Below are 23,801 nucleotides of genomic sequence, written 5' to 3'. Positions count from 1 at the left end.
TTGTTTCTTAAAAATTCCAATTTATCACAGACTGTAATGTGACTAATTGTGTACTTAATAATAAATAATAATGAATGAAATTTATTTTTGGAGGTAGATAGGTTTAGCCATTCCAAATAAGCTTTGGGAACAATTTGTTTTTATTGTTTTCACTGTTAAAGGTATCCCACCTTTTGATCTAAGGTCTTTGAGGAATGAAATGCAAGTAGTCAGAGAAAATAAAAATAGCCACAAGATGAATATCAGGAAAATAAAAATCTTTGTATTGCTGTTGCAACAAACGCATCGTGAAGATAAACTTACATTGAAGGTGCATAAGCTCAGCATTTTGCATTTGATCTTCAGCGCTTTCTAAATATAATGAGTGATAGATAAGATTTATATTTTACAAATTTGAAAAATTGGGGCCGATAAGGTGGTCGAGCAGTTTAACCATTACCGCCAAGTAAATCAATGACGGAACTTAAAATTGAACCCAATTTCCTGACTCATCTTTATTCATTAGATTACTATCCTTTCACACCAACTTAGGCTTTATTTATTGAAAGCTATGTTCAGTACATGCTTCACACACAAAGTGTCGACTTAACGTGGTTATTTTTATTTGAAGTTTTTAAAATGATTTTCTTAGACTTCTATATTGATAACTAATTTTTTTGTCATTAGCCACTTAACATGCACGAGACATTTGACATCAGTAAATTAAAATACAGTAAAATCCTTAATGTTTTTCAAGGCACCAGCAACCATGGTACATTCATTCATTCAATCATATTTATTGAGCGCTTACTGTGTGCAGAGCATTGTACTAAGTGCTTGGAAAGTACAAATCGGCAACAGATAGAGACAGTTTTCTAAACTGTGTTACTAGGGAAAGCTTTATAAGAGAGAAACAGAACTCCTCCAACATAGTGACCCAGGATCTACAACTTGAATGTACTCTGAGAGATTTTTTTTTCCTCCAGCTTAGTTCCACTCCATTATTATGTTATTCTATCCTAAACACTTTCCTCCCTGCTCTTTAAATATTAGTATGCCTCCTTAGTTTTCACCTACCTAATGAATCTTTTTCTTATCAGTCCTGGGACCCTTCTTCATGACCTCATTCTCAAATCAGTTTCATCGTAGAATATACATTTTTGTTTATATTTATCCTGGTTACCACAGCAACTGTTCAAGAAACCAGCAGCTTATTTGCATGATGTTCTAGCCAAGGAAATACTTGAAATAGGTGATATTTATTCCCTTGTTGTCCTGATGTCCAATTCCAGTTTGTTGCAAAGTGAACTTCAGTTCCCAAGTCGTGTCTTCCAATGCACGTGATCTTTTGAAAGTTCAGATCTAAGTCTCTGAGCAAGAAATCTACAGCTAATCTTAATTGTTGGAATGAAATAGGCTTTTAAGCACTCAGATTTCTACCTTACGGTAGATAAAAGTGATTCATTTGCCTCAGTTCATGAGTTTTCTTTCATTCTACTATAAATTAGCATATTCTTGGATAAGTCCTTGGCAAATCAAATAATCAGCATAGTCCAAGTTTAATGTAAGAATTATGATGATGGCATGCCCATCCATATAGCCTCCTTGTCTTTCCCTGCAGCCTCACATGGTGGATTTGATGGGTAGTAGATGGGTAATAGGATCCTAGATATTTTTTGTGCAAGAGAATTCTAGGTAGAGGAATCACATGAGGGGCAATGCCAAGAAAAAGCAACCATTGAAGAGGAGCAGTAGTTGCAGTACTTATTTACTTTCCACTCTGTGCCTTATACCAGCTCTTCATTCCCTTTAAAATTATGATTGTAAATTATCAGTATTAACTAAACTTCCCAGAAAAAGAAGAATCAACTGGGATGTCTGATGGTAATAATAATTATGGTATTTGTTAAGTGCTTACAATGTGCCAAGCAATGTTCTAAAACACTGGGGTAGATACAAGTTAGGTTGGATACAGTCCCTGTCCCATATGGGGCTCATACTCTTATCCCGATTTTACAGAAGAGGTAAATGAGGCACAGAGAAGTTATGAGTTGCCCAAGTGACTTGCCCAAGGTCACACAGCAGACACATGGTGGGCAGGATTAGAACCCAGGTCCTTCTGATTCCCAGGATCTTTGCTTATTGTCTGAAAGGAGTTGATCGACTTAATAGGCCAGAGCCATTTCTTTTCTAATTCCGTACCCCAAATCAAAATAACATTAGGAAGGCAGTTACACTCTGTATTTCCTCCAGTTTCTCTTTCCAGTAGAGGAAAAATAGTAAGCTTGCTTTTTCTGGGAGATGGCTACTCTAGCATGTAAAAGAAACTGGAAAATTTGGCCTTTCCACGGCTTTTTATGACAGTGTCCTTTGACAAGGCTACAAATAATCACTCCTGTCCTCAGAACTTCAAGGAACTGACTTACCTTATGGCCTTTAGTGTCACCCAGCAGTTCATCCCAACTTATCAGAACTTCAGTTGAAATACAGAAGGTTCAGGAAAGATTGTTATTCTCAGGGCAATTATCGAAGTCCAGTCTCATTAAACCTAAGAAATTCTAAGAAATGCGTAAGACCAGTGGTCCATCGCACTCAGTAAGTATCCTGCATACGTTAGTGCAACTGAAGGATTTCTGGAGGGAGTTGGTTGCTCTCCTTGGCATCTATCCTAATGGTTATGACCCTAACTATTCTTGAACCTATTGTTCATGTTCTTAACCCTTTTCAAGCCCCGTAACACCTTTGGTTTTTCATTTTACCTGCTGACCATTTTAGAGCTTTTGGCGTGAATTTATTCAAACCCTTCTTAAGCCTACAAATATATTTGATCAGCACAACTACAAGATTCAGTAGGGGAAATTCCCATCAAGAAGCTTTTGAATTTGTATAGATGGAGGTGACCTTAATCCATCCGCCCTTTGGCCCATGGAGCCTTTCTGATAGTCTGAACATTGCTGCTGGTTTGTGGGGAAAGAAGTCTCCAGTGCCATGGCTTCAAGATGTCTAAATTCTCTATGCAGCAAGCTTTTTGTTGTTGATTATTACAGCTACTTTTACTCCTAGATGCAGACCAACAGGGAACTGGGTTCACCAGATTTTGTCATTCAGCTTTCAAATAGTAAATGCTGAGGCCAGCCCTTTGCCTGCAGGGCTGTCTATCAGAGTGAAGAGAATCTCTGACATCCAGTTCAAGCTGGGGAGTAAAGGGAGGGGTTGAGGCTTCTAGTGATCTCTGTAAATGAATTTGTGCTGTTGAGCCACAGTCCTGATCCACACAAGAGCTATTCCCATTGAAATACCTGAAGTCCTTTGTTTGAGCCTTTCAATCTTTCCTCTGCTTCCCTCAGGTGGTCGAAAACGTGCTCAGGCATTTGTTATATTGTGCATGCTTTTAAAACATGGTGCCCTTTTTTTTTTAAAAAAAAATGGGTAACAGGGTTCCATTTGTAATACATTTTAAAGGGGCACTTTTGCTCCTTCTGCGCTCTCAAATCTGGTGAGTCAGCTGGGGCAAAAGAGGTGGCAAAATGCCTAGACCTGTTATGGAGTGGTAAATCGCCCAGGTGATATACAGTATGTGAATTATGCAGAGCAAGTTTTACACTCCAGGGGTTAAATTTCTTATTTCTGTTCTTTGTTGGAAAGAAACTTAGGGGGCATACACTCTTGGAGGAATTGGGGGTAGGAGGGGCTAGGATTGATAGGCTTTGGTGCTGCATATATGAGGGCATGGTATTTGATGTATTTTCATGTGAAAAAGGAAAATCGAGGAAGAGGGTCTTTAGAATGTAAGCTCACTGTGGGCAGGGAATGTCTGTTACATTGTGTTGTACACTTCCAAGCGTTTAGTACAGTTCTCTGCATATAGTAAGTGCTCAATAATTACAATTAATTGCTAGTGGCAGTTGTATAATTTTCAGATAACACAACCTTGAAGTTGCTCACTTGTAAGTGGGTAGGACTGTAGTTTTCTGAACAAGTGCAGCATTCCTGATCCCTCCAAAAAGTTTTCTCCACTTTAGGAGGAGGTTTAATTTTATATCTGAGATAATAAATGCTAGGTGGTGGTCTATGCTGTGACTCATTTTTTTCTCTTATTTTGGGAAAAGAAGATTTTAGTTATCTCAATATAAGTTTGAGAAATCCTGTGGATCCTTGCAGTTTAGGCAGAGGCATTCAGAAAATTTGACCCAAATATAGACAGTACAAATACACAATAAATAGTCAGTAAATGCCATTGATTGAGGCTGGTGAAGGGCACTGATAATGCTAGAGTAACAACATCAAGGGTGAAGACTCAAGCTGGCTGCACGGAAGGAGGCAATGGTAAACCACTTCCGTATTTTGACCAAGAAAACTCTATGGATACACTACCAGAACGATTGCAGATGGAGGCAGGGCGCTCTGGGAGAGACGTGTCCATGGCATCGCTATGGGTCGGAGATGACTTGACTGCATAAAACAAGACAACAGTATAAATGGACTCTCTGCCGGTTGATTCCAGAACAATATGTGTGCAGGTAGACTATTAAATAACCTTTTCCTGGTCAGAAATAAAATCTGGACATACAGGGGTGTCTCATTTTCTTTGTCAGAATTGGTCATTTTTCACCCCTTTGACAAAGTTTAGAACACAAAAACATAATGGCCAAAAAATTTAACCCCAGCTATTCAGTCAATCAATCAATCGTATTTATTGAGCACTTACTGTGTGCAGAGCACTGTACTAAGTGCTTGGGAAGTACAAGTTGGTAACATATAGAGACGGTCCTTACCCAACCGTGGGCTCACAGTCTAGAAGGGGCTCACAGTATTCCTTGTTTCAAATTTCCCTTTTCCCCTTCATTTTAGTTTTTAGAAGTTTTTTCTTAAGTGGGAAGGTGGAAGGAAAGGTCAGACTTCTGTAACAAAACAAAAGAAAGCCTAACTCAGCAGATGCCACTTGCCAAAATGGGCAAGTGCAGTTCAATTTGAAAATACATTATGAAAATGAGAATAACTCATAAAATCCTGTAACGGCATTGTAATAAGCTGAATCATTTTTAAGGTAAGGTTTCCGTGCCTCATTCTGTCATCTATTGTGTTGAAATAATCTGGAATACATTTTTTGTGCAGTGAAGATAATGTGCTCAGAAAACCCTTAATGGCATGCCTTTGGCTTTTGTGTCTGAAGTTAGTAATGGGTTTTGAACCTGGTGGCCGTGAGTAAGGGAGAAGAAAATTCCCCATTCTGTAGAAATTCCAAGGAAAACATAAGGCAGGGAATGGTAAAAAGATATTAGTAGGAAGATAACTTTTTTTGCTTCTGCAAATACATTGCATCCCCATGTGTCCAGACCAGCATGCCCTTGTTTGTAGTTCTTTAATTCCCTCTTCCCCCCAGAATAATATACAGATGCTCATGGTAACAATGAAATGTGCATGCTATATTTATTTTCAAGTATTAATGTCTGCAATTAGAAGAAGCCTTGCTGAATGCAGTGGTTGAAATGTAATGAGTTTAGCATTATTTGTGATAACTGGTACTTGCAAAAATAGCTCTTCCCCAAACCCCCTCCCTCATTAAGAATTACAGGGTGGCCAGGTATTTTGTTTTTGGTTTAAATGCTGCTTGATTAAATAGCACCCAAGTTAAGTGTTTCCCTTGAACTTTCCGGAATTATTATCTTCAGGGTGAAATCAAGCATGGAAAAATTCCTACTAAAAGGGAGTGTGTTTTGTGAAGCTGCGAAGACAATGAAAGCCCGATTACAGTGGAAACAGTTTTACAAGCTTAACTATTACCATTTGCTACCGAGTACACTATAATATATGTATACTTACAGTCACACTTTACTTTTTGGTTAGGAGGTTTTAAATACCAGCAGCAGCTATCAATGCTTTGTTTTGTTTTGTTTAGTTTTTTTTTTTCCTTCTGTTTTTGGTTGTTTCTTGGCCCCTTTGTATTTTTGATCCATCTGGAAAGATGAAGAGGCAGCTGCTATGGTAACTCTGCATTTTGGTTAATGAATAGCAGAGTAACTAGATACATAAAACACATGCAAACTGTCACAGAGTTAGTTACTGTCACAGCCCCTAGGGCTGTACTACTTTCCTTTCTCCTTCCTCCCCACCCCCTGGAAAAATAAATAAATAAACTTTCCTGTTTTGTTTCCCCGGCTCTCCCATTCTAATGTTAAAATGCTGCCACGGGCCATCCCCCTTTATGCTTACTTTGCAGAATTGTTTGCCCTATGGTGCATTTGAGAGGTGGCTATGCATAGAGAAAGAGGGTTGATTAATTGGACAGAGAAGTAATTTTCCTTAAAGCAATACACAGAAAGAATAGTTATACCAAAAGTTGATTAAATATTTAATTTCTTGGACCATAACCTCCTGTTTTCCCCTCTCTCTCCCTCTCCCCCTCTTCCCCTCTTCCCCTCTCTCTCACTCTTTCATTTGGGTTACTAATGCTTTAGTTTCTTTGTAGGAGCAGAATAATTAATAATGTGTGTTTCTTAAAGATGTCTGAGTCTTGAAGGCCAGCTGCAACTGTATTAATGCAGTTCAGCAAAGCCTTGGAAGATCCTATAATCTGTGCCATCCTGTCTCATACTGTCCCATCTCATAGTTGTCCTTTCTCTGCAGTGCTCTATGCCCAGGTCTCTGTGGCTGGGCTGCTCCAGCCTGGCGGACAGCATGCCTTCGCTGCGATGCCTGTATAACCCAGGGACTGGCGCACTCACAGCTTTCCAGGTACTTTCTCTGTCTCTGTGGGGTATATTCGTGCAGGTGTGTGTTTGTATGTATGCGTGCGCATGCCCGTCTCCCTCTTTCACTCGTACGCTCATTTTTTTCCCTTTACATCATGTATATTTTTTCTCATCACTCAGCATTCTTGTGGTAATGACTAATCTTCTCGTGTAGATACGGACTGATCCACTCTTGAGGCATTTTCATTAAATCGATTGAATGCGGTCGATTGGCCAAAATTGATATGGCACAAGTGGGCGATTGGTTATCGGGTTTATTAGATACGAAATATTGAAGCTTTAGAAGCAACTTGAACAAATAGCATTAAATATGTACTGTTTGATCTGGACCTACATAGAGCCAATTAATGTAATGAATCAATGAATTACATCCAGTTGCCTGAATCCACTATATGAGAGATGTAGTTATATTTTGGTTGATGGTTCTGGTTTCAAACACCTGAGGCCTCAAAGCGCCTTTAAGAATATTCTCACAGCCCCCAGGGCTCCGGCTCCTGACTGCCTGGTTGGTTTAATAGTGATATTAATGGGTTGCAGGGGAAGGTCATTCCAGATTTTCTCAGAAGAAAGTTAGGTAGTTGGTCACTGAAAGGCCATTGAGGAAGAATCCCAAGGAGGAAAATGGAAAACCTTTTGGGAAATGAGAAAATGCCATATAATGCCATGAGAAAAACTAATGAAGAGGGAAAAGCCCATGGAACATATTGACTATTCAGGACTGTATTGAGAGAGTGAAAGAGCCCCTATAGAGTGAGTGAAAGAACTTCCACTTTTGTGTAATACTGATGTACACTGTCGAATGGGCTTCATTAGATGCCATTCCTTGGAAAAAAGTAATTGTGAGCACTTAAGATGGTAGCTTTTTTGGGATCACATTTGGTTGTAACAGTAATTTGGTGAATTTAGTTTTAATATATGACTTTTCTTTGGCATTTGCTACCTTAAACCATTTAAAGGGTGAGTCCAATCCAGTTATTCTATAAATGTTAAAAATCCTTCACCCATCATTGGAAAATGCAACCACCTGTAGGATAAAGTACTGCAGATATTTTAACAGCTGCATAGCAACATCACAAAACCATGCAGGACAGGTGGTGGAGTTGACCAAATCCTGTTGAAAGTAAAGGGATCATTTATGTTGGCCTAATATAACAGTCCAGATTCAAATCTGGCCAAGGCATCAGCCAGATTCTTTGGAGGGAAGGATTTAAAAGACCTTTAATTAATTTGCTTTTAAGTTTTGAGGTCAGTTGAAAAGAACGCTGAAAGAATGGCCACTGAACACTATTTTCAGACATCAAAAAATTTACTAGAGCAGCATTACTTCATATGTTCAGCCTGAGAGAAGTATAACCCCACTGAAATAAGATAGTAATTTTGGACCAAGGAGAGAAAAGAGAGAATGCAGCTGAACTTGTGCTGCGCTGTTTTCTGTTCAAGGTAGAAGTTTAGGGGTGTTATTATGGAACTGTTATTTTTTGTTCTTTGGTAGCCCAGTAGTTTTTCTTGTATTGGAGAGTGTTTCTTGCAAGCTTGGTGTGCCCTGAGAAGAATATCAACATTCTTTGCTTATGGCAACAGAAAAAGCACCATCTGGAAGATAAGTTAGTCACTGTTGAATTTGCCTGGTTATTTACATGCTTACCTCCAGACACTAGCCCAGAATAGCAAAACAGACACACTGGTAATGATTTCATAATTTCCCATAGCTTCTGGTCCAACCTGTAGACCAAATAGGTCATGTAATGGTCGGGAGCAAAGATCTCAGTTTCCTCTCAGAGCACAGACGTGCTTTTCACTTCAGCCCATCCTGGTCCTGAGAGTTTGGGAAGCACAGTGAAACGTATTTGCATGTCAGGCCCAGGGCGGTTAGGCTCAGGATAGAAGCTAGAACAAAGCTTGGAGTGGTTCAAGGAAAGAGGGGAAAACAAATGATGCAGGGCCTTTGGTTAAGCCACAGAATTGTGTATAGTTAAGTAGTGAATATGCCGCAGGAAGTGGTGGAACAGCCAAGGAATTAAATTTCTGTTTTTGTATGTAAAGTAACAGGACAGAGACATTTAATAGGAAATTTACAGCATGTAAGCACATTCTGTACACCTAGCTGGTTTCTAGATGGCATGAACAGGTCCTGAGATTTGTTAAATCTCTGGGCTGAGGGAAAGCAATCATCTTTGAATAATCTTAAAACCATTTGGCAAAGGTGGGGACCTTGGGAAGGCAGGGATGAATTCAGGAGAGGCAACTTACTGTATTATTTAAGAATGCTGGCAAGTCTACTAAATCTTACTAACCACTAAATGAAATGTTAAAATACAGCAATAGGATGAAAATTAAACTTGTATTATGAGATGTTCAAGGCTGAGGCACCTAAATCTAGAAATAAGGGTGCATTGTATTTGTAGGTTTTTGTTATAGCCAATTGAGGTGTTGGTTATTTTCCTTGAACTTTTAAGCTGAATTATGTTTGTATTCTTTGTATCCAAGAACCAGTGGTGTATAGATGGTCAAGTAAAGAAGGATCTTTAAAAAAAAAAAATCCTCCCAGTTGCCGGAGAGGCTTTGCAAAGAGATTTCCCAATGATGTGGGAATTCTTGCCCAGACTGCCATATTTCCCAGTTGATGGTGTCGATAACTGGCTTCAACTGTTGGCTGCCCTTTGTCTTCTGGAAAGATCCTCACATGGTCTTTTGTAGGACTGAATTTGTGAGCCTCAACTTTATTAGCCTATGGAAAGAAAGCAGGGTCTTAAGGATGCCCAAGTTGCAGTTGCAAAGCAAACACACATCTTGCCTTTAGAAAGAGATCATAAGTGCAGACCCATCGGATTTATTAAGGAAACAGTACCATAGAAAACTGCAGGTTGGTGCAGTAAAAAATAAGGCTGGTTTTTGTCCCTTTTATTTTGTTGCTTATTCACTGCCTGTTAGGCAGAGGTTTGAAAGTAGTGTGCATTTGTGAAAAGGCATTGCCAGATCATTCAGATTGTTTTACTTTCCAGTGGTCTAGTCAGTTTGTAAATACATTATCTCAAGTTTTGCAATCAACTCCCATTCCCTTAATCCTGAGTAATTATGTCCATGCCTCCACTGTCAAGAAGAATAAGGTGATGACTTCTTAAGCATGATTTTGTCCTATGGAGAGCTCACCCAGAGGCATGAATTCTCAGTGAGATGCCTAAAGCTCATTGTGGGCAGGGAACGTGTCTACCAACTCTGTTTCAGTGTACTCTCCCAAACTGTTAGTACAGTGTTCTGTATACAGTAAGCACTCAGTTAATACAACTGAATGATGGGTAACTGAATTTTTCCAGAGTCATTTTTTGTGTGGGCCCTCAAATTATTCACTGAAATATGATTCAGAATCGTCCCTGCACATTTTCAAATGCACAAGGTTTCACACTTGCTGGGCAGGTGCCCATTTTTCCCACTTAACTATCAGCAAGGGCAATTTTTTCCTAAATACCCAATACAGTGCTGTACACACAGTGGGCGCTGAATAAACTGCACTGACTGATGATTGGGCAGGAGGCTGCAGTGCTTTTTCATAGGTTTTTTAGTTTATGGGTGTTTGGTGGGATTTTTGTTTTGTTTTGATCATTTTTTTTTTTTTTTTTTGCATTTCATTGGTGATAGAAGCCCAGGGGGAGAATTGGTAGAATGAGGAGAGAATGGGAAGGGGATTCCATCAGTGTGAAGATAGTAAAGTACTTGACCGAAATCTGTTTTGTATTCCCTGTGTTGATTCTATTCCAGTAGTCCTGGAAATGTGCCTGTGGACTATTTACAGTGAGATTATAAAACTGAATCATAATTTTGGAGAATGGAAGCCAGAGCATGTGGCTCCAACACCTCAGCTGGTGGTAAGCTCTCCCCAGGTTTATGAATGTACTTAGATGGCCCCCAACTGTTTACAAGACAGCAGAGGTGAGATCTTTGATTGACAAGTCAGAAATGCATTAGATCATTCCCTCTGCCAGTCTCTGGTTCATGCTGTTAAAAATGTCAGCCTCTCCAAGTTTGAATGGCAGCCTGAGGGCCTTGGAAGCTTTTTGTTTTCTGAGATGGAAACACAAATTGGATGTGTGCCTGAGCGCTTCATCCTGGGCTGTAATTTCATCTTTTAGATAAGAACCACAAGGTACATGAGCAAAGCACCCTGTAAACAATAATACTGGGGAAAAAAAAATAAACAAGGTCGTGTTTCTGGTACGTTGATCCGCCAGTGTCCTGACCTCTATCACGTTGAACATCTCCACTCTGATTGCTGTTCCCTTTGGCATTACAATGAGAGGAAGAGAGACTGACATAGGAGGAAAAGATTTAAAGTTGCAGTGTCGTTGCACATTCCTTGTATTGGCTATGAAATATTGAACTGCCAGAATGTGACACTTAGATTTTTAAGCAACCTTTCTTGTTTGAGGTGTTTGCAGTTCATTCCTTCCCACTCCATTTGTCCGCTTTCATTGATGAGGCTGAGGGTAGTTTCCTTTAAGTGTATGAAAAGGGACAGTGTTAAGGAGAAGTGGCAGCGATGGAACCAAATCAACTCAGGGCTGGAACATAAATGCAGTCATGGGGGGGAAGGGAGAGATAAAATAAAGTGAGACCTGCACATCTTCATGTACATGGAAGAGTCCAAACCTTGCATCGAAGAAGAATCAATAGAAAGGAACTGAATTCTACCTGAGTGTGGTTGTGTGGATGAGGAGTTGAATCGTATCTGAGTTTGTGTGTTTGTGTTTAAGTGAGAGAATGCATGCACATGATGGGCTTTATAGTAAACAGATGCAGTGCTATAGGGCAGTGTTAAAAACCAAACCAAAATGAATTCCAAGTCTCTGCTTATTACCCTAATCTTCCTGTGGCCTTGACATCTGACTGGTTCTTCATGTCTTTCCAATATTTGAAAGTTTTGGTCACAATATTGATTTCTTTTTTAAAAAGCTTGTATTTATTATAAGTAGATTTATGACCAGGTAAGGTGGAAAGCCATTATTGTTAGTTGCCTTAGTCCGACATATTGGCATTTATATAATATGCTTGGCTGAAAATCCTCACCAATATCTTTGCTGGGTGAGAGGGGGTAGAGGGAATCCAAGATGCATTGTGAATTAATGTGTCAGTACTGCTACTAAATAATATTAATTTTACAAAATAAAACCATTTGCAGGGTAGAGTTCATTAGACCCTGAATGTTTTGTGGATTTCTTTTACAATTTAATAAACCCTTAGCATTGCTTTGAAGTGCTTCTTTTTTTCAGCTGCTTTAAAGCTGACACGTCCATAATAATTTTTTAACCAAAATGAATTTTTGTTGCTGTGCTAAAACACTGAGTAGTAAACATTTGAGATGAAAGCACTAGGTTGGCCTGAAGCTACATGACTTATACTGTCCATTGGCTCTCAGATATCTTAAAGGAAAACTACTTATTTTGCTTTGTTTTCTAATTCTGCAGAATAGAAAGTCAAGAAGCGTTGTTTTGCTTGAACGAATAGTGAAATGTATTGGAAAAATAAAGATAACATTGACTTGGCATATCTGAGACTCCTCCTCTGGGAGCTGTGATTGGGGGAGGCGGATGGGGGGCGTTGACTAAAGGATTAGAATTGTTGGCAGAATGGATGCCACTTAGTTGTATCAAGAGTGAAGAGAGAAGCAGCATAGCCTAGTGCATAAAACAGTGGCCTGGGAATCAGAGGATCTGGATTCTAATTGTGCCCTGCCACTTGCCTGCTGCGTCACCTTGGACAAGTCACTTGACTTCTCTTTGCCTCAGTTTCCTCAACTGTAATAAAAATGGGGATTCAGTACCTGTTCTCCCATCTACTTAGTCTGTGAGCTCCATGTGGGAGAGGGACTGTGTTCAGCCTGATTATCGTGTATCTGCCCCAGCAGTTAGAACACCTAGTAAGTGCTTAACAAGTACCATGTTATTATTATTACCGTCATTATTATTAACAATAGCATTGTTATTACTGGCCTAGAGGAGTGAGGCCATTGGGAGGGGTTTTTTGGTCCGTTATTCTGTAATTTGGGATTAGAAATAAGACACCAAAATTGTATAATGCTACTCTTAAAAAATCAGTGCTGGTTTGAGGCAGAGTTGAGACTAGCTATTGTGGTCCCACCTACTTGATGCAATGCTTTAAATTTTGGATGAATAACATTAGTATAAACAGTTACCTAAGAAGAAAAATGAACAGAGAGATATGTGCGTTTATGGAAGCTCCTAAATCACTCATGAAAATTATACAAAATTCCTGCTTGCCCTGGTGTATTATTAATATAGTCATTAACATGAAAATGCATAGCAGCCCACAGGCTTGTGTATTGCTTCACCTTCATATTAATGATCATCTTTATTATTTAAACATCAGGCAGACCTACCGACAAGCAAAAAGCCCCAGCATATTCCGGTCTGAGTCACTGAAAAATATCAGCTACTTGGCGATCCCGGGTTTGTGTCCACCCCTGAATCCTTTTAGGAACTCATTCATTCAGTCAGTCATATTTATTGAGCACCATTCATTCAGTCATATTTATTGATAGCTTACTGTGTGCAGAGCACTGGGAAGTACAAGCTGGCAACATAACGAGTTGGCAACTCGATAGAACTTTGATAAACGGAGTGTGTAGTTGCGCATTTAAATAGCACAGGTACTTTTAAAGCTGACTCCAGTTCCTGAGGATTTGGGCACATCTGCTTGGAGGTATTGTAGCGCTCCACAATGCACTAATTGAATTACTCTTTTCTGGAGTTGCAGACTGCACTAATTGAATTAGAATCAGCTCGAGTGTGGGTGTGTCTCTGTAGGAGTCTCTGCGTGTTGGAATAAGCGTATCTGAAGCCTTGGGGAGCGAGAGATGTGAGAGACATGACTGATGGTGTGTACTGTGCTGCCCCCTAATGGCCGCGTATGGAACTGCATGGTCTCCTGGGCAGCGCGAAAAAGCCGTATTTCTGGGACCCAATAACCCAAAGCCAACCTCATCCAATTTTGGCACGAAGTTCCCAACATGTGCTTTTTTTTAACTTTAAATAAACAAAGAAAAAAGGGAAGATTCGCCCCGCGCGGTAAAAATACTAAAATGCATTTAATCTGAACATGGGATTAGAATGCACTTCAACGCCTTCTAAACTTCGTTCGCCAGTTTTTATTTTCAGGGTTCAAAACGTGTAAATTCAACATGCTCTATCAGTACTCCTGTGTATCTTGTTGCCTGTTACCGTTAAGTGCCCGTGGTGTATCAGAGAAGCAGCGTGGCTCAGTGGAAAGAGCATGGGCTTGGGAGTCAGAGGTCGTGGGTTCAAATTCCGACTCCGCCAGTTATCATCATCATCATCAATCGTATTTATTGAGCACTTACTGTGTGCAGAGCACTGTACTAAGCACAATTGTCAGCTGTGTGACTTTGGGCAAGTCACTTAACTTCTCTGGGCCTCAGTTACCTCATCTGTGAAATGGGAAGTAAGACTGTGAGCCCCACGTGGGACAACCTGATCACCTTCTAACCTCCCGAGTGCTTAGAACAGTGCTTTGCACGTAGTAAGCGTAAATGCCATTATTATTATTATTATTTATTGGATTTATTTAGTGCCTTTGGTGCTGCACAGAGCTTTTGAAAGGCCTTGCATTACTGTTACAGCACTGCCTTAATAAACTCATGTAGAAATGATCACTTTTCCCTCATTATGTTCCTAGTTATGAGTAACATTGAAGTTAATTCTGGGATGTTGAATCTCACAGAGCTTGGTTATGCTTTCACATATTCAAGAAGTGGCTAGAAAATATTTAAAACTTAAGCTGCTATGCAAGATCAAGCCCTACAAATCTCTGCAGATCTGGCTAAGAGTACGGAATTTAATTTTATTGCAAACCTGGGGAAGTTTGAAACACTCCTAAGAGCAGTAAATCTTTATCATCCTGCATTTTAAGTAGATGTTAGTCACAATTCAATGATTCATGTAAAACAGATATCATGAATATATAATTCGGAGCAACTTTAAATGCAAACACAGACTCAAGAGAGCTGAGCAGGAGTCATCTCTTCTGAAATCAGTTTAATTTCATTACAAGAATACTAATTTGGAAAAGCACCTTTAAACTGAATCATAGCCATATTATCAGAAAAGCCTGACTGGTAATACGGGCCACCTATGTACTAAAGTCTAGGGATAAAGTATACAATTTTTAAGGTTTATGCAGGTGAAAGTCTGTTATTCTTTCTATAAAAACAGATTTCTGAGAGTTATGGTACTCTATCCAAGTAGTTCCATTTCTCACAGGAGGAGATGCAGAACTGGTATGGAAGCATAAATTGAGACTACCATTATTCAGCTACTTTCTCCTTATCATACCCCTCAATATTCTGAGCAGGATGGGTGGCAGAGACTACCATTATTCAACTACTTTCTCCTCATCATACCCCTCAATATTCTGAGCAGGATGGGTGGCAGGAAATGCTGGATACCTGGGGGAGTCCATTATTGTTCTGGGTGGGGGAAGAGGACTCAATAATATTCTGGGATCAGGGGTATGTTCGATCTGTGTTTAGGGGTGGGAGGAAAGAAAATAAACTTGGGACTTTATTGATATCTGTTATTGTGCAGTGAAGAAACAAAATTCTACCTCCTGGTTAAGCTCGTGATTCAAACTTTGCCAAATGCAGACCAGATCCTCGGTTTCTTGTCCAAGTCTACCTCATACAGAGTCACCCCAGCTTTGCTACTGAAGAAAACTAAAGATCCTATTGGTACCAGAGGTTTCCATAGCATCTCACTAAGGCCCTGGTCAGCCCCGAGGTCCAAAACGTCCATAAAGCCTCAAAGAAAACAACTTCTGACTTCAGCCATAAATATAGTCTCCTATTCAGTGAAATAGGGAATTGGCTTAGAGAGGTCAGGATGAAGTGTGGCAGTAAATCGGTGAATGTTTCTGGAATAATCCATCCCAGGGACCGAAGCGCTGCGCGTACATTCAGGTCGGTCCGCCGCAGTGTGGTTTCTTTTCGTCCATACGCATGCTGTGATTGACCACCGTTATTGCGTTTCAACTCTACGTTTTCGGTTGCTAATTACAGCCAGAAAAAGAGGAGGTGTAACATCTGTTTGCAGTCCCTCCTGGAGTTGGAAGCCTCCCCGTTGGCAGTGTGAGTGGCGCCTACTTGTGGTTTAGTGGCCCAGTGCTTCTTTATAGGGCTGTAAGTGGGGAAGAATCCATTGCGTACAAGGTATAAAGTGCTTCTTTAAACAAATCTATTTCTAGAACCTAAATTGTCCTGGGACCAAGCTCCTGAAATAAAAATTCATCGAAACCTGTTTTTCTCAGAGTGTGGTAACTCCTTGCCATGGTGCTGTAGTGTTAAAATGCACATTGGCCAGGTTGTTCTGTAAATTAAACACTGACAGCTACCCTCAGGGGAACAGCCAATGTATTTATGATGATGTGCTGATTACACAAAATACACTGCAAGCAGAAAACAGCTGCAGAGAACAAACCTCTTAGAAAGAATACAATTACAAATAGCACCCTCAGTATTTCTAGTGGCGAGGGTAAAATACAGCATGCTAATGCAGGTTTCTTAGTCTGCCTGAGAACGGAAAATCTGAAGGAGATAAGTTAAATTACGCTTGAATGTGCCTGTGCCAACATAGCAGTGAACAAATTTGATTTTGAAAAACATAGCTTGTAAAATGTAAAAATTCAAATTAAGGATAGTCTGTCTGACCTTTCTTGGTGAACTTTTTTTAGGGGGGTGGGCGGGTGGTCTTTCTAATACGTATTATAGCACAAATTTAAGTTTCTGGTGGACCTTCGCAGGTTGTCGTTTTTTTTTTCCTGAGGGAGGAGGAAGAAGAGTATTTTCACTGGCCAGGTGGACATAAAACCTTCAGAAGGATCAGTGGTTTAATTGAATCTATGGATTGTCCTTCCCCTTGAGGGTCTAAGGCTCAAATTGTAGAGTTCAGAAGTGATCTTTTAAGACCGCTGATTACATAATGGAAGAAAAATAGCCATAACTTTTTACTTGGCATGAAGTTTTAGAAGAACGAACTCTTTGAGACTGCAAGGTGAAATTTGTGTTTTAACATTTTGGAGAATGTTAACCTTGAAGGACATACTTTTTGTAAAAGGCAAGTGTCAAGGACATCCTCTAAACCCACTTACGCTGGCTCCTATTTGGGAGGGAGAAATGGTTCTTAAATGATAGCAGAGTTTTCCAGTTCCTGAGGGAACCACACTTACACAATAAGGATGGTATCTATAAAATATATTTTTGGGTTAGGAGGCTTCTGTGTATATCAGTAGAAAGTATGTTCATCTTCCAAGATTCACAATCACCTATAGTATGAACACACTGTGATTGGAAGCACTTCACACGCCTGAAACTAAGAATCAACTGTTCTGTATATGGATCAGTGGTAGTAATAATCCACTCTTATTGGTCTGGTTGGTCTTTTTTCATGATTAAATCTGTTTGAATCCTCCCCCACCCCCCACCCGAGTTGTTCTTCTGCACTGCTGACATCAATCCCATGTGGCAAAAGGAGTTGTATATAATCACCTTGCTTTAATCAATAGAATAATTGATAAACCAGATAAGATTTAAACTGATTATGTCCCCCACAGAACTCCCTAGAGGCCTTGGACTCTCTTAATTTTGACATGTGTGTTGTGTACCCTGAGGATGAAGTGCAGTTTGAATTATCTGTTTTTATTTGCTTAATGATGGGGAGGGTGTTAAAGTCAAATGTTTAATTAACCCAGCAATGGGCTGCGTTGTCACTTACACACACAGCTGATTGAGATATCTCATGGAGACTACTGAATAGGAATGATAATGTGGCACTGAGACGGAAGATTGCTTTTTCAATCCATTTGCTGGGTCACTGCTTTGAATGTCTTATTGGATGAAAGGCATTCAGCCTGGAGAAAAAAATTCAGCATTTAAGTACATTTTGTTTCTCTTCTCCCCTCTAACCCCTCCCCACCCAGAAGTTAACTAAAACAGATATGTTGTAGGTTTAATAAGCCATTCATGTCCTAGAAAGAGATCAGGGATGGTGTACCTCAATAGCCAGTAGCCTCAAGCTGCATAATTTCCTGTGGAAACAGAAAATCCTACTGGCCTCAAGGTAATCTGAATGGGAGCTATTTGTCCCCTACCCCCTTTCTTTTCCCCCCTCATTGTGGGGTTGTCTTGGGATACTTGATGGCCCGCCTCTTTTGGTAGTGACTGTTAGATGTGCAGCTGCCTCTCCAGGGCCACAGCCAGATCTTTTTTTTTTTTCTTTTTGTTGGGAAAATCCTCTCCCACTGAATTATTGCCATTACATTGATTTGGCTCCTTTTAGTAGCACCTCACTCCACAGGGTCTTTTAGGAAGACGAACTGAACCATTTTGACTGAATGTTACTGGGACATCGTGAATCATACTTAGTTGAAAATATTTACTCCTTAGGTTATAGCGATCATGTAAACACTGGGTTACTAGGTATTCCAAGTACATTTTTATTTGCTTAGAGGCTACTTGTCGTATGTACTAGGGACCTGGGCTAAGAAAAATCCCATTAACAGCCCGTGACATCAGAAATGCAGTCTGGGCAAACGGGAATTTAATGGCTTACTGCCACTGGACAAACTGCTGACCAACACTTCAAATTCTTAGATTCCTTCAGCGTCCATTCGGAACCTGAAAAGGGAAAAAAAAATCCTCAGGCTGTTTCTTTCTAATTCTCCTTGCTCCACTCCCAGGTGCCACCACCACCCCAACCCAACAAACAAAACCAAAAAAACGCAGTCAAGTGATTTGCTAAAATTTTATCCTATTCCACACCCAGTTGTATTGGGGAGAGGGGACACTTTTCTATTTTTAAGTAGGATGTCCTCTTGGGACAGTGTGGTCCGTGACATGACTACTGTTTGGGAGCATTTACAGAGCGACAGGCAAGCGGTCAGTTTTCAGGCTCAGGTTCTGTTTGCTGGTCAGGTCAGTCCAGTTGAGTTGCTTTTCTTGAGGAAGGCAAGTAATAGACTAAATATAGAGAAGCCATTTCAAGAACCATGTAGGTCATTTAATTATCCATTGTGATTGAGTGGCTAATGCGCTTTTGGCAATTACGTGACCTCTGTTATTCTTGAAACCTTTCCAGGCCCCCGTGGGTCAAGTGACCCACCGGTCAGTGCTCTCGCCCTTCATTCTGTTCAGAATGAACGTGGATGTTGGGAACCACTGGCATTTAAAAACGGTTACACTTTTCTCACCGACCACTACTCACAATGCCCTTTGTGCAGCAGGCGGAGATATCCAACCATTTTTGAAGTCAACAATTCCCTTGTTGCTTGCAGTAGCCGCCGAGGTACATTGGGTTAGACAGAAAAGAATTTAGGCAACAAAACTAGAGCCAGCCAGCATGTTCGCAGGCACTCTACTCCTAGAACACATTCTATAGTATTGAAATTAATGTTGTTTGATATCTGTCAAATCAATCATCCATTGCCAAACTCAGCAGTTAGCGAAGCAGTCCTTTTTCATTCCTTAGCACAATAACACTGACAATGGCTAATAACCGAGCTTGTTATAGAGAACTGTAAATATAGATAAAACTTGAAATTTTGCACGCAGTCCAACTTGGAGATTGCAAAATTGAGAAATTGTCTGAAGACACAAACGTACCCTAAGCAACCAGTTACTAATCGGTGATATGTTTATCTTGAGGAAGTGGCCTTCCAATTCTTGGGTTTAGAGTGAGCCAAAATTTGTTGGGAGCTATGAAGGACTCAGATGTCAACTGACAATGGAAGAAGGTGCAATTGGTAGAGGGGAGGAAGAGGAAGGGGTTGTATGTGATCAAAGTAACCCCACTGTAGTTGGGCAGTAGGGTTCTTCTAGCATTGCCTGACATGTACACCTAGTGTCAGTTGACAAAAATGCCCTTGTGAAGTGTAATAGAAATACGTTGAATGTTTCTGGTTCTCAATCATGTAAGTGAATCTTCCATCCAGTTACAGTTATCCTTACCACCCTCATCTCCTCACTTCCTCAAATATTCTTGCCCCGCAGGAAAATCATTTGTATCTGCATAGAATAGGAGGCTCTTAGAATTTGTTGCTGTCTAATAAAGTAATAAATTAAAGGCAGAGGAAAAGAAAAGTCCTTCCCTTCTCTTCTTAGGCCTGTCAGTAAAGGTTTAGGGCTTGCATTTTATCTCACAGAGGGCCATGACTGGAAAAAGTTAGAATATTTTTGAACAGGGCCTGGGAAGAAGGTAGTAAAATTAACCAGCCTTCCAAACCGTTTCTTTAAACACTTGACGGTTGCCATTTTAAATGACTGAGTTTCAGATGTGGAAGTTCTCCGAATGTGTTTTGAAGTTTGCCTGTTTGGTTTGTCTGGAATTTTGAAGGGAAAATGCACAAAAAATCAAGAAAAATGGTTTGAGGTAATGGCAAATATTTTTATATTGCAGCGGAAGATGTTGAAAGTATTCTGAAAAACAAAAATTATTCATTAGCATCCCATTTTCTTGTCCATTTTGGATTGTTTGGTATTACAGGATTTATTCTGTAGCAGTAATTTTTCTTGTAAAAAGACTGGAGTTCAGAAAGGAGTGTTTAATATGCTACTGCTTGAAGGTAAGATCTACCCTTCTGAGTTGTGCTGGGCAATGTTTTCCATTCTCGGGGACAAACTTAAATGGACAGGAGGAGGCAAGTAGTTGGAATTTGAAAGACCTGAAAAATCACTAAGTCTGTGTGTGTCGGGAGTGGAAAAAGTAAGGATAGCGACAAGAGCAAGAGCTCAGAATAAAAGGCAAATTAAGAAGCATGATTGAACAAGCCACAGTGCTTTTTACTGCTCAGTGGGAAAATATACCTGAAAGAAATGCTAGGCTATCCCTCTCTTCAGGTTTTCAGAACTTTGTTTGGGGAGCTGCTGGGATGACTTAATTTTGTCATCCCACAATGGTGGGTACCCTTTGGGCAACCAATTTGCCAAAACCCTTAAACTCAGGATTTTTTCAGGGCACTGCTAAAATGTAATAGCAAATCTCAGACAGCAAAATCAAGGAAAATAGCCAAGGTGCTGAATTCTTTGATCACTTAGGGGGGGAAAAAGATTCAGAAACAGGGCAGGCAGCTTAAATAATGATGCTGCAGAGATTAAAAGGATTTCAACTTACATCCTAAGGGTGCTATAGTTCTCAACCCTGTTATGAAAAATCGAAGCAGCTCTGCATAATGCAGATGTCTCTGAGTTACAAAAATAACCATATGTCCTGATTAACAGAAGCAAATGTTTGCCTCTTCAACCACATAAAACTATATTCAAGGGATCTCTGGATGTATTGTTTATATAAATATGGCATCGAAATTGGAGCACCTGTCAAAGTGAGATGCAGAAACATGAGGTCAGAAGCTTGATTATCAAAAATGACTCACTTGAATGTTTTTATGGATATAAGAAATTGAGAGGGGCAAATTAGGCATTTTTTCAGTAAAGGAGATTGCTTCCTTCACTAGATGGTGTCAAAGGGTAATTTCTAATTTGACCTTTCATCTCCCCACTCCAAGGTTATAGTCACTCTGCAGTGTTTACGAGTCTATGTCCAATTTGCCCAATTTGCCTTAAACAGTATAAAATAAATGTGCAAATACTAATTCATTCCTGTGGAAGACTTTGTAAACTAGTTAAATTAGTGTGCAGCCAATTGAATAGAAAGAAACTCAAAGCACCATAACGTTGGTTTGAACAGGTCTTTTAAAAAAGCCTGTTGAAGTTTTTGTTCTTAAACCACATTGCCCTGGATAGGTTTAATTTGGGATATTTGTCTGTGGTGTTCTTTGTTTATTTTTGATAGCCTTAGTCCTTGAGAACCCTCCCCGCTAAACCCCTCAGAAAAAAACGCAAAGACCCAGTTACTATATTTAGGCAGAATATTAATTCAGATGAAGCATATTCTCTCAATTATCGGTTGATCTTTTTTCCCATAAATTTTCATAGTTTTAATTGCTAGGTTAATGCTCAAACCTTTGATTAAGAAGTCACAAAGCTGAAAGTGTTGCAGACAGCTGGGTTATAATGGCATTTTACAGTTCAGTCAGTGAGAAAATGGTATTAGTTATGTCTTTCTTTTCTCCTTTGTTAATGATAACAAATGTTTCCTCGATATTGTGTCTCCTTTGTAGAGATCAAATATTAAAGTGCTCAATTCTGATATAGATTATTCAGATATATTCAAAAACGAGGCTTCTCTGCCTTGCCTTGCCACCATCTTGGGCTTCCCATTTTTCCTATCAGAAGACCTCAGAAGGTAGTTAACTTTGCTTATCTTCAGAGAACAGAAGGTAGGCTTTTAGTGATGCAGCTAAACTCTTACTTGCTCCAGTATTAGCAGGCACCAATGCTGGGTGTCTGGAAAACCATTTGCTCTCTTACCTTAACAGGCCGTGTCACTGTGAAAGGACTACTGTCGTGACTGCTTGCTGTTTTCTATTATTTTAGACGGAGTGCTTTGAAATAACTGTTAGTTGCTGTATCAAAATCCCCAGGTGTAAAATTGTATATTGGCTGTCCCTCCAGGACCCGTAAGTAAACAGTTTGATGTGTGTGTCCAGCAGTTGTAACCCAGGGAGGAAATTTTGTTTGCTTTGTTTTTTAAACAAACATCCCCAAACCTTCCCTTATTTAAAGATGGCTTTTGTCTGTTTCCTAACATAAATTTTATGTGTGCATTTAAATGGTCTTAGAAATGTCTTGAGTCAGATTCTGGGTTTCTTAGTACTAGACATGTTCAGGAATTCTCGCACCCAACTATTTGTGTCCTTTCAGGACTCTTTTTCCCCCGTGCATCGAGGAAACATTTAGTCCTCCTACGCCTTAACAGCTTAAAAGCCCAAGTTAGTCTCCTAAGTAAAGAAGAACATTTCTGAAATTGGGCAACAACAGAGATTTTCGGGGTCAGTCTTAAATGTCAATTGGCTTGATGAAGAAAATGCAAGTGTTAATTCAGAAAACTGCATCTTGTTTGATAATCTCCGTGCCAAGAGCCAGCCCAGCAGTTTGAATTTTGCCGAGGTATTTAAATAACAGAAAACATTTAGAAAACAATATAAGACCATCCCTCCACAGTAATAATGTTCTTGGCCTCTTTTGCAATTTGACTGTCAGTGGCGAGAAGAAATTGCATCTGCACCCTGCCATTTGAAGTTATCATTTACTCTTCTTTCCTCTTTTGCCCCTATTCTGATGCGCAATGGGAGGAAGGAGCACCTAATATTACTTTAGTTTGTTTAATCTGACCCAAAAGGGCAAATTCACAATCTTGGATCCTGAGTTTTTCCACAACTGTATGATACCCAGAGTACTAACAGGCCACCCAGTGTTTGCTTTGCATTTGAGCTAAAGTATATCAGCTAGAAAAGTATAATTGGTTGAAAGGCAGCAATCTATCTGGGGAGCGCTTCTAAAATACTGTATATGTCATGTGCTATGACATGACATATTTGTGGTGTTTCCAAATACAGAGAGCGCCTTCTGCATTGGCATTAGCTGTGTTTTAAGAATATGTGCCGTACGAATTCTGGCTTGTGAGGTAATGACAAGTGTTTGCCTGTGTAGACAATATATATATATATATATTCCCCCCCCCACCCCCACCCAGGTCCACGCACACCTAGTTTCCCTCAAGCTCATCATCTCTGTCAGGTTAATCAATAGGCACCGTATGGCAGAGGGTCAGTAATCAGTGTCATCGTGCCTTTAAATCGTGTTGAAAATTTGCTTAAAGCCTGGGCCAATTAACATCGAGATGATGAATGGATGAGTAGATGGGAAGAGCCTGACGCTCAGGGGCTTTGTGAGAAGGAGATGCTCAGCTGTTGAGCAGCAGACACCAGCGAATAAAATCAGCCATTCATGTGAGCTCAGTCCACCCACTCTTAATGATAATGTCAATCTAGCAAAATATATACACATTGGAGTTGTCATGAGTTCATAAATCAAAGGAGTTTGTCAAAGGCATTCAGATTAACGAGGCAGCAGCAATAACAAGTCAAATTTGC

At 39.9% G+C, this 23,801-nt stretch overlaps 1 protein-coding gene across 9 annotated transcripts in view; it reads left to right on the top strand.

Moving 5' to 3' along the window:
* BTRC (beta-transducin repeat containing E3 ubiquitin protein ligase) overlaps window positions 1-23,801 on the top strand; it is a 124,553-nt gene that overhangs the window by 20,767 nt on the left and 79,985 nt on the right. For 5 of the 9 annotated variants that reach the window (XM_038757637.1, XM_038757634.1, XM_038757635.1 and 2 more), the window contains exon 2: window positions 6,607-6,714. The exons of 2 other annotated variants lie outside the window; for them this stretch is intronic. In XM_038757637.1, the coding sequence (XP_038613565.1) occupies window positions 6,607-6,714 (108 nt within the window). Of the gene's footprint in view, window positions 1-6,606; window positions 6,715-10,487; window positions 10,595-22,306; window positions 22,326-23,801 lie in introns of those variants that run through there. 2 more of the 9 variants (XM_038757633.1, XM_038757639.1) reach the window with 2 other exon arrangements.

The sequence above is a fragment of the Tachyglossus aculeatus genome, chromosome 16 (assembly GCF_015852505.1).
Source record: "Tachyglossus aculeatus isolate mTacAcu1 chromosome 16, mTacAcu1.pri, whole genome shotgun sequence".
In the NCBI taxonomy this organism is placed as follows: Eukaryota; Metazoa; Chordata; class Mammalia; order Monotremata; family Tachyglossidae; genus Tachyglossus; species Tachyglossus aculeatus.
The sequence above is the reverse complement of the archived record's forward strand: the minus strand, read 5'-3'. Positions and strand labels throughout refer to the sequence as shown.